At 32.6% G+C, this 11861-nt stretch overlaps 1 protein-coding gene across 1 annotated transcript; it reads right to left on the bottom strand.

The window, feature by feature from the left end:
* Positions 1 to 2728: 2728 nt before the first annotated feature.
* On the bottom strand, positions 2729 to 10611 carry LOC107626713 (glucose-6-phosphate 1-dehydrogenase, cytoplasmic isoform). Its single transcript, XM_021116810.2, is given in 10 exon segments — positions 2729 to 2917; positions 8330 to 8473; positions 8552 to 8597; positions 8771 to 8829; positions 8831 to 8887; positions 9252 to 9323; positions 9547 to 9656; positions 9747 to 9894; positions 10170 to 10241; positions 10391 to 10611. Coding segments are annotated over 9 exon segments (879 nt in total). The 5' UTR covers positions 10224 to 10241; positions 10391 to 10611.
* Between the last annotated feature and the right edge of the window lie 1250 nt (positions 10612 to 11861).

Genomic DNA, 11861 nt, shown 5'->3' on the forward strand with positions numbered 1-11861 from the left:
AATGAACCGAACACAGTACTCATGGTGAAACAATTCTATAGTACTGAGTGAACGAAACATAATCTATTATATAAAATCAAATTCAAACAACTTTCTATAGAATGAACCGAACACAATACTCATGGTGAAACAATTGTATAGTACTGAGTGAACGAAACATAATCCATTATATAAAATCAAATTCAAATAACTTTGCCTACAATTTAAATATTATCAATTCAATTCAGTACACCTCCGTCCATTTAATTCAATTCAAATTAGCAATTGCATTCCATTCAATTCGATTCAAAATTGAATAATCCAAACTTTGTCAGTTTAATTCGTTTCAGAAGAGTAATCCAAATCGCTCTCCTGTTTACCAAAAAAATTATGAACCCCTAAACACTGAACCCTAAACACTAAAATCAGAACCCTGAACACTGAACCATGAACCTATAAACCCTAAATCCCTAAAACCCTAAAACCTAAACCCTAAACCCTAAACCCTGAACCCGAACCCTGAACTCTGAACTCTGAACTCTGAACCCTGAACGCTAAACCCTAAACCGTAAACCCTGAACCCGAACCCTGAACACTGAACTTTGAACCCTGAATGCTAAACTCTAAACCCTAAACCCTGAACCCTACCGTAACCCCTAAACCCCTAAGACCCTGAACCCTGAACCCTAAACCCTAGACCCCTAAACCCTAAACTCTCAACCATGAACATGGTGAACCGAAAGTTTGAAACACACTGAACCCCTGTACACTGAACCCTGAACCCATAAACCCTAAACCCTAAAACCCTATCGTCATTCTTTTGTTGTTGTTGTTGCTGTATTTTTTTTGTCTTTTCCTCCTTCTGTCTCTGGTGAAGAAGCAGTAGAAGGTGAGGAAGAAGAGTTTTGAATAGTGCAGAATGAACCGAACAAAGTACTCATGATGAACCGAACACAATACAATTGTATAGTACTAAGTGAACGAAACATAATCCATTATATAAAATCAAATTCAAATAGCTTTCTGCAGAATGAACAAAATACAGTACTCATGGTGAACCGAACACAGTACTCATGGTGAAACAATTGTATAGTACTGAGTGAACGAAACATAATCCATTATATAAAATCAAATTCAAATAACTCTGCCTACAAATCAAAATCACAAAGGCCACCGAACCGAACAATGTTCATGTGGTGAATAAATGGTGATCAACTTTCAATCTACAAGAATAGTATTTCTCCATGCAAAAGAAGTACTGAACATAGTAACAACCAATTTCAAAGCCCTAGTTAAACTATCCATTGAACTAAAGAAGAAGAAGAACCTACATGCGCGAATTTGAAAGAAGAAGGAGGAGGAGGAAGAAGAGGAGGAGAAATACTATTCTTGTTGATTGAAAGTTGATCACCATTTATTCACCACATGAACATTGTTCGGTTCGGTGGCCTTTGTGATTTTGATTCATCAAATGAATGTTGTTCGGTTCGGTGACCTCCTTTTACTTTGTTCAATGTTTAAGATTATTGTGATAGTATGCAGCAATCATTCCCTAGCTGTCTCAACGTAATAACCTCATTCAACTAATTTGAAGTTGAATCATTCATTGTTTCCATTCAGAAGTGTAGATCGAAGAAGAAAACGAAGAAGAAGAAGAACGACGGAGCTTATTACGTTGAATTCAATGCAGATCAATAATGAAGAATGCAAGCAGAGAAGAAAAACGCAAACAGAGGAGAACAACGAATTTAAGAAGAAGAAGAAGAACGAAAATGCGATACGTTATATAAGGCGCGTGTATAATAAACGACTGTGGGGTGGAAGATCACGTGTGTAGAGAAAGTTACTTGGATAACAACCATGTATTTTTTACATGGATGTAGAGCTTTTCCCTTAATTGTTTAGATGTGAAACATTCTGAGGTAACATAAAAATATCGCCATTCTTACGTTGGTTCTAACAAACTAACAATCAAAATGGATACATATTTGTGTATATATTTTTTTAAGAAATAAAACTAAATGTCTATGCTTTGTTAGGATCATATATATATATATATATATATTAATTATATAGTTGCGTATTATGCGATATTTAATATATAATTTATATTTTATAAATATTTAAATTTTTTGAACAAATAATTATTTAATTTGACAAATTAACAATATTTTAAGATTTTTTTAAATTTGAGATTATTTTAACTGCTACGAATGTCTTGTAGTCAGTATGACATTATTTAATGTTAGTAAATTTTGATGCATCAGTTATAAAATTAATAGAAAAATTAATATAACTAAATTAAGATTTTTAAAAAATAAATTTAATTAAAAAATTTAAAAATTAATTTAAAAAATATATAATTTTTTAAAAATAAATATGATCATTTTTATTTTAAATAATATAATAATCTTTTAAATATAGAATGCACCAGCCTTTTTGTGAAGAGATCAATAACCTCTGCATGTGTACATAGAAGAAAGCATAGCAATTATGAAGCTTCTTTGTATTTCTTATGGCTAGCTCCTTATTGGGTCTTGAGCATATCTAAACAATGATCTATTTTGGACATCACAAACATTCAAAACAATGCTATTATCCTTGTTTTGATTTCTTTAATCAACAATCATTATAACCATTATCGATATTGCTATTATCGTTACCTCTCCTTTGGCAAAGGAGCGTGAGTGTTATTAAAAATTCATGTTTTTCATTTCTGTTTGACTAATACAACAGGTATTACTGCTTCTTAGTGCGGTTGACTCTCCCTATAATTGTGGTTCTTGCATACTTCCATTGGCTTAGCATGAAGATGTTCAAGCATGCTTAACTTTTCGCCAGATTTTCTGCGGTGGAATGAAATGCTGGCCCAGCGGAGCAACAGGCCCCTATAACCATACTTGTCAGCCATGTAGAACTTGCACTCCTCTAACCATACCTGACCAAATTAAAGGATATAACTTTATTTAAGTCATCTTGTGATATATTTGCCTTCACATGATTAATCATAAAGGCTATGCATTTTGTATATTGCATTGTGGCGTGTCAAAGGCCATTCTTCTGGTTGGGCTTTGGATCTTGTGTAATTTGCTCATATAATTGTTTCTCCAAATTTTGGTGTATATTGCAAGACTCTTCATATCTTGCTCCTCTTATTTTGACTCTTAATTTGTACTTGAAGTAGAAAATTGGATATAAGGTTGTGTTTGTTTACTAGTACCAAACATTGAGACTTTTAATAGATGGAATATAAATATAGATATTCTGTTATTAGATATTAAATTAGTATATTTGTGTCTTTTTTATAGAAAGGATATAAAAATATTAATAAAATAAATTATTTTTATTATTTTTATTAAATTTTTAAAATTATATATTTTTAAAATTTTTGTGTGCGAAAGAAAATGAGATTAAAATAAAATTTTGTTCTTTTTTTTTTCCAAAAATGAAAATTTTTCTATTGTAATCCACGCTACCTTCTAACTCGTAAACTTTTTCCAATATTTCTTCCTTGAGTTTAGATTTCCTACAAAATAAAAAAAAGTGTGTTATCCAAATTAAAAAATACAAGCCCATTTACTCATTCATTCAAAAATCTAGCTGCACTCTACATGTAATTCACAAAGTATCCTGTGGTGAGTTATAGCCTGCACCGATCTAAATGAGGAGATTGATGCACCTGTGTGCTGTCACATTTCCATTGTCAACACGTAGCACAAATTTTAGTGGCGTGGCAAAAATTTTCCTGCTTTGTTACCAGGAAACTTGTTTATGGGTTTGTGAAAAAATTGTTTATTCCCTCAGACGTGGGGTTTATTTCATAAATAAAAAAAGTTTGTGTTAAATTTTGGACCGATAAAAAATGTATTAGAATTGTTTTAAAAAGTGTATTGGGCCTTCAATTGTTAACAACCAATAATTAATTGTGTTTGAAGGCCTTATGTAGTCTCTTCAAATAATAAAATGTCCAGCTCTATAAGACATTGTCATTTAACCCCCTATTTCCGATATAAGGTATATTATTTTTGCATACAGTAGCACTAACATACCACCACCATGTTTTTTTTTTCCCTAGAAAAAGTAATAAACATGCATGTTAAGTGTTAACCACATGACAGCTTATATTATTGGCACAAATTTCTATTTTCTGCATCACATCCCATACGCTTGTGTCTATAGTCTAATTAATCTATCCTCATCAAACCATATATATTCCACTTTCAGATGGACCATAGTGAAGAAAATTATAGCAACTTATAATAGATTTGTGACAACAATCCTATAGCTCAGTACCTCTTTGTTTGTCCCATTGCTTTAATTGGATATTAGCATGAACTGCATGTGTACAAAGATGAAATTAAATTAATTAATTAATTAAAGTTTTGGAGAAATTATTAATTATTATATATATTTTTATCCTTCTTAATTATGATATACACAAGAATTCTTCTATGCGATAAAAAGTTTTGGACATTACATATAAAGAAATATAGTTGTCACTCACGGTTCATGTGAGACAAAAATTTTAGACATTAATTAATTATATAAAAGCTTGCTTTTGAATTATAATAAAGTTAAGGAAATCACTTTAATAAAGATACTAAAAATATCTTTTTTAAAAAATATTTATATGTGTTATTTTATTATTAGATATTTTTATTAAACTGGTTAATAATTTATTTTTTAATAAATCAGAATAAAATCGATTTATTATAGTAATAATAATAAACCCAATTGTCTGCATTATAATTATTAGACCCAATTTGATCCGATCGAATTGCAGAATCTAAATCAAATATCTTTAAATTTTTTTGATAAAAAGACAAATATATCTTTGATTTTTTGTTTTGCAGACATTTGAATTTCTAAAAATTTAAAAATACAATTAGATCCAAAAAAAAAAATTGGATTTATTGCTATTGTTATACAAAAAATCGGTTTTATTTTAATTTGTTAAAAAATTCAAAAATAATCGGTTCATTAATACGTCAAATAATAATGCGATACGTAAGCGTCCTTACAAAAAGACATTTTACACGTCTTTATAGAAGTATCCCTATCCTCTAAAGTTAATGAGACGGATATTAGGACAAACACTGAAGCGGGAAGAATGCAATAATTTGCCAATTAGTAAAATTAGGGAGATAAAAAATAATTAATTTAAACCGTCTAAATTTATTTATTTATTATTTATTTATTATAAGATATATTAAATAAAATAAAAAATAATAAACTTTGATAAATTTTGGTTAATATTTTTATTATTAAATATTTTTTCAATCAATAATATTTTAAAAATAATAAAAAATTAGTCTAAATAATTTAAAGTGATCTTATTTAATATTAATTAATTATTGTTAAAATAATTATATATAATTTTAAATATAATAAATATACAATTATAAATATTTTATGTATAAAATTATAAATATTATATTATATAATATAATTTTAATATTCTCTCTCAAATATTGCTGTTTACCAATTAATATATAAATTTGATATAACAAACATAATAAAACCGATGATCCTTTTCTAACCAATTTGTAAAAGTGACATAAATTTGTATAACAAACAATAAATTTGTCTTCTGTTTTTTTCTTGGTTAGCGTCGTGTACAAAGGGACTAGCCCAAAACTAGATAACAGAATCCAACCCATTGAATGAATTCTTTCATATGTCTATTTGTTTAAAAAAGACAACATTGCAATTAATATTTTTTTATCTACCCCGTTAAAAAATATACTAATAGTCTAATGGTCATACTGAAATTTATCAAATAACAGGACACATACACATTTACCTGTGCCAGCAGTGACAAGTGCATCAATCTCCTTATTTGAACCGATGTAGGCTATAACTCACCAGTATCCTGTTAGTATAAGGGAACTGCAGGTGCAGTCTCTCCAACGGTGCATTTTAAGTTAGTGGAGCGCCTCATACGAAATGTGTATATGATTTATATATTTGTTAATTTAATTTTTGTTGGATAACCATGAATTGGACCGGTCCTATTGATAAATTACATATTAAGGTCAATGCAACATCTCGTGGTTATTAAATCCTATGGGACACATTTGGAAAAGAGATTTGTTACACATCTAAGTATTTTTTCATTCAAGTTCATCTAAATAGGCCCAACATCAACAAAAACCACTCTCATTAAAGGAGTATGATCACACGCGCGTTTCATAACGCAACTCTTCATCTTCGTCTTTATCTTCTCCTTTTCCGTTTCCTCCTTCTCCTCTTCCTCCTCCTCTTCCTTCTCCTCCTTCTTCTTTCAAATTCGCGCACGTAGGTTCTTCTTCTGCTTCTTCCTTTTCTTCGCGCACACAGATTCTTCTTCTGCTTCTCTTCTTCTTTCGTTATAGTCATCACCAACAACTCCAACATTTTGCTCGGTTAAGTGGAGTTACTCATTTTGATTCACTTGATTGTTAATGTGTTCAGTTGATTTCTTGTACATGCAGAAATATTTTTCTTACTGATTGAATGTTTATCACGTTTTATTCAGCACATGATTGGTGTTCGGTTCAATGGTGTTGGTCATTTCGGTTCACCTGATTGTTATGTGTTCAGTTGAGTCCTTGTGCATGTAGAAATATTTTTCTTGATAATTAAATGTTTATAACGTTTTATTCATAACATCAATAGTGTTGGTTCAGTGGAGTTGCTCATTTTAATTCACTTGATTGTTAGTGTGTTCAGTTGAGTCCTTGTGCATGCAGAAATATTTTTCTTGCTGATTGAATGTTTATCACGTTTTATTCAGCACATGATTAGTATTTGGTTCAGTGGTGTTGGTCATTTCGGTTCACATGATTGTTATGTGTTCAGTTGACTTCTTTTGCATAAAAAAATGCTATTCTTGATGATTTAATGTTTATGACGTTTTATTCAACACATGAATGTTGCTTGGTTCAATGGAGCTGTTCATTTTGATTAATTTGATTCAGTTGAGTCCTTGTGCATATAGTAATATTTTTCTTGATGATTAAATATTTATCACGTTTTATTCAGAACATCAATAGTGTTGGTTCAGTGGAGTTGCTCATTTTGATTCACTTAATTGTTAGTGTGTTCAGTTGAGTCCTTGTGTATGCAGAAATATTTTTCTTACTAATTGAATGTTTATCACGTTTTATTCAGCACATTATTGGTATTCGGTTCAGTAGTGTTGGTCATTTCGGTTCATTTCTATTTTGCACAATTCAAAACTCTTCCTCCTCACCTTCTACTGCTTCTTCACCAGAGAGAGGAGGAGAAAAAGACAAAAAATACAGCAGCAACAACAACAAAAGAATGACGACAAGGGGAGAAAACATGTGAAGAAAGAACGCGAAAAGGAAGAAGGAAAATGAGGAGGAGGAGGAGGAAGGCGAAGAAGAAGAAAAAGACGCTCCGTACGTAAACGAGCGTGAGAAGAAGCATGGGGGAGAAGAGAAGAAGAAACGTGGGGGAGAAGAGAAGAAGCATGAGGGAAGAAAAAAGTGAAAAAAGCGCGTGACCTAAAATCATTGGAAAAATATCTCTTTGGAAAATACTATAATGTGCTTTTCCAAAACTTAATTACCCTAAAATTAAAATAATAAAATTTACACGGATCACACCCAATCAAATTTACAAATTCAACATGAGTTAATTATCTATTTTGCCAATGAGTAATAGCTCAAATGGCATAGTCTCCCCATACTCAATTAAGAGGTTGCGGGTTCGAGTCTCTTATTTTTGGTAAAAAAAAAATTATCTATTTTGTCATTTTCAATTTTTTTTTTTACAATTTTTTTCCATATATTAGTACTAGGACAACTCTTTGCTGAGATTTCGTTCCTCTATCATAATACCTTTTGTGGACATTTTAATGATTTTATTCCTCAGATTGGATAGTAATTTTCAAAAGTAATTTTTTAAAAATAGTTTGTAAAAAATAACATTTTAAATATTATAATGGAACGAAGATGAATGGATTAACTTGTTCCACATTAAAGACAAACATAAACAAGTGTATGCAAACCAAATCCGTAACAGGGAATGGATCCTCTCCATTGTTAAAAAAAATTGAGGGTGTAAAGTGTGATCTCTAGCCTTTCATTCTTCTCTCTCTTATATTTATTATTGATCCCACTTACAAAATTAATGGTGAGACATTACACTTTACTCTCTCAATTGTTAAAAAAAATTGAGAGGATCCATTCCCTCCGTAACATACCCAACCAACTCAACTTTGAAGAGAGTACATTTCTTAGAAAATCCATAAATTGTACCACCCATTATATATAGGAGGGCTCCATATAAGGTTTTTATTGTTTATACATTATATAAGCAACTAAAAGCCCGGGCTCTTTACAACAATGGGTGTTTCAACATAGCCCGCTTTTCGCAGCAATTCATCGGCCTCTTTCGGGCCTCTACCGTATGCCTCATAAGGGAGTGGCTTGAACTCCCCTCTATCAATTCTGTGCAATAACGGGGTGAAGATCTTCCACGATGCCTGATATAGTTAAGCACATTACATTAGTCTTTCAAGGATATATGAAACATTGTATCAAACCATGTAACAATTTGTTACCTCCAATTCATCTCTACGAACGAATTGTTGCTGATCGCCTCTAATCCTGCAAAACACGATACAATTGCCATTATTATTCAACTCAAATCTATTTCTTTCGAACTATCGAACTGATTAGTAACTCTACCGTTAGTGTTATTATGTGGCTTCGATGTATAATAAAAGAAGGCTAGAAAAAATTGATAATTCATAAAACATGAACTGGGAAAGTGAACATACGTGTCGTGAATGAGATTCTCATAAGCATTCTGAATGGTAACCCCCTTCTTTCCCCCGCCAGTAGGACAATTCCTATTCGCTTTGATATGTGGACATCTTCAAATTACCTAGCTTGTACTGCAACAACAGCAGATATCATGGATTTTTAAAAGTCTTATGCAGCAAATGCATAATCTAAATCTAACATATAATGGTTTTTAAATACACTTCACATTAAATTATCAAGTGAATGAATACAAGAAATCAATAGATGGAGTGCACTTCTTCAGTTATTCGGTAAGAAGATTTAGTCTAATTATTACAAGTTGAGATAAAAATAAAATAATTTTGGACTTAACCGTGCCAATTCGGCATTCAGATATCACGAAATTTGATTCCAAACAGTGTATTGGGAGATCTATATTTGCTAACATCAAACTTCCAATCTCAATGAATGAATCTGACAATATAGAGAATCGTCGAAACGTAGGCGATCATATACCATAAGCTTCATGTAAGTAGTTTCTAAAGGCTTGTAGGCAGATACGAAACCCATTTCTTCGATGCTTCTGACCTAGACATGCACAAGTTGTTTACAGTGAGGTTTCGTTTTGCAGACATCCATATTTTGATGAATGAGAAAAAGTATTTACTAGAAAACATTTATATTCACTTTTAAAGCCGATAAAGAACAGGTATCTATGTTTGTCATGTTTTGGATTATGGATTATTGAGACGATCAACATCTCAATACTTTTTATGTATGAAGAGATAACACCTAAAAATGAAAAAGGTACGGTACCAGAAAATTTCTGGAAAATTTCATGAGGAACATCCTTGAATTGAACTCGTATCTCTGTTTTTCTAGAATTTAGGGCCTTCCCTGCTTTTAGTATGAAAGGAACACCTGATGCCAAAAAGAAAATCATGGAATGCATGACGAGATAATTATGTTTATTTTTCCTTTGGGAAGAAAATGCTAAAGATTTTATCATACCTTCCCATCTTTCGTTGTGTATGCGCAGAATAACAGATGCAAAAGTTGGAGTGTTCGACTCATCAGGTACGATTGGGTCATCTCTACAGCCTTCATATTGTCCAAGAACAACCTCATCGTCGCTAATAGGTACTACTGATTCAAGAACCTGCATTTTTTGTGACCAATAGAAAATACTTTAGACTTTGATTGCATGCTATGGAACATCTCAAAATCTAGATAAATATTGAAGTGCAACAACGAAAGGTTCCGGTTATGAAAATATCTGATTGATTCAATTGAAATTTGCAAGTATGAGAACCCGATTTAAAAGGGGAACAAGGATTTTCTGTCTGATATTGATGGCCTCATATCAGAAAAGTGTAATGAAATAGCAGCATAACATGATAATTTCGGCATAAATTGAAGCGAAAATGCGCACACCTTCACTCTCTCATCTCGAATGTGCTCAGGATTGAGAGAAACAGGCCTTTCCATAGCAACCAAGCAGAGAACCTAAACGGTAGAAAAGTGATGAGAAAAATTCAACATATTCGCTATCTTATGAGCTATGATTTAACAGAAGCATCCACTTGACAAGACAAAATAATTATAATAATGTCAAAGTATATTATTCTATATCATTATGAAAATAAAGAGCTCACCTGAAGCAGATGGTTTTGAATAATGTCTCGGATAATTCTGCCAAATTAAAAGTTGTACACTAATGATTTATACTTCCACAGGCGTAATAAGAGAAATTCTATACAAAACGAATAATAGATATTCAATATTGATGCATATAAAAAAAATGAAAAATCAAAGTTCAACTTTCAATATCATCAGTGAAAGTAAAATTGCTATACAGAAATTCTTTTCATTAGTATCTCTCACTCATCATTTGAAAGCATCATTGAATAATTTGACCAAAGCAAAATTCTACACATACCCATATTGGTCAAAATATCCACCATGGACTTTAGTTCTAAAATCCTCTTTGAAAATTATCTGCAATGAAATCAGCAGCCAAATGTTCATTTGGTGTGCACATAAAAAAAATGTTGACAAGATTAACCCTTAAAAGTTACAACCTTGGGTATAAATTCATTATGGTAGGTTCTCAAATTAGACCCAAGATAATTAGGTATCAAGGATTTAACAAGACAAGTCTCAGCTAAAGGCCCCAATGCCGACAGTTCAAAAGCTTTCCAATAAAGCAGAGAAACCTACATCATCCCAATCAAACAATTTAACAAATCAAGATTGACAAAAATCAAATGTGCTAAGAAAAGATCAACTGAAAAGGTAGATGACGATTCATACAGGACATCCAACAAAATGTGATACAAAACGAGGTTGAGGAAACTTGCATTCCAAGTCAGCAATCGTAGCTGTTATTATCTAGCGCAGAATCTGGGCGCAGCTTATTGTCAAGTCAATGGTGGCAGATGCCTTCTCAGCCTCATGCGTTAGTATTAAGAACCAATATGCAGCATCATGTAAAGCGTTTATGGCAATGCGCTGGCCTTGGAGGGTGGTGAGATCGCAGGAGAGAGCAATGTGGGAGCCAAAGGCTCCCAGGTTGAAGAGAACAGAGGCCTTCTCCAAATGGATGTTGTGCTGAGAAGAGTCCTGATGTGGGTTGAAGGCATTGTACCAAACAAAGATAGGTGGGTTGGGTGAGGTAGTCATGGGGAACAAAGGCTCAATCATGCAAAGGCATTTGAAATAGCGGATGAGGCAGTCTCGGCGCATGGGTAGAGGGAGGTCATCACGCAGCATTTCACTACGCAATTTGTTTACCATTTCAAGAAGGCCTTCTAGTCGCTTTGCCACACTCTCGGAGTATTTGAGGACAAAGTAATTGCGCAAGGACTGGTAGAGGTCCAAGGGCTCACTCTTCTTCAAAGGCAATGCCAGAATATGTGACGAGGACGAAGAGGAAGACGAGAGGATTGCGAAATTTGTTGGATAAGGAGCAGGCATGTCCCATGGGTTAGCCACCAGCTCTCTACCATCGATAATCTTGAAAGGGGTGTCCTCGAAAAGGATGACGTCAAGGTACACTCCTTCTAGCCTGAGTATCCACAGGTCCAATCGCCTGTAAATCCCTCTAACTAATTTTTCAGGGACAGA

Source organism: Arachis ipaensis, chromosome B2, assembly GCF_059453495.1.
Source record: "Arachis ipaensis isolate K30076 ecotype BB chromosome B2, ASM5945349v1, whole genome shotgun sequence".
Classification (NCBI taxonomy): domain Eukaryota; kingdom Viridiplantae; phylum Streptophyta; class Magnoliopsida; order Fabales; family Fabaceae; genus Arachis; species Arachis ipaensis.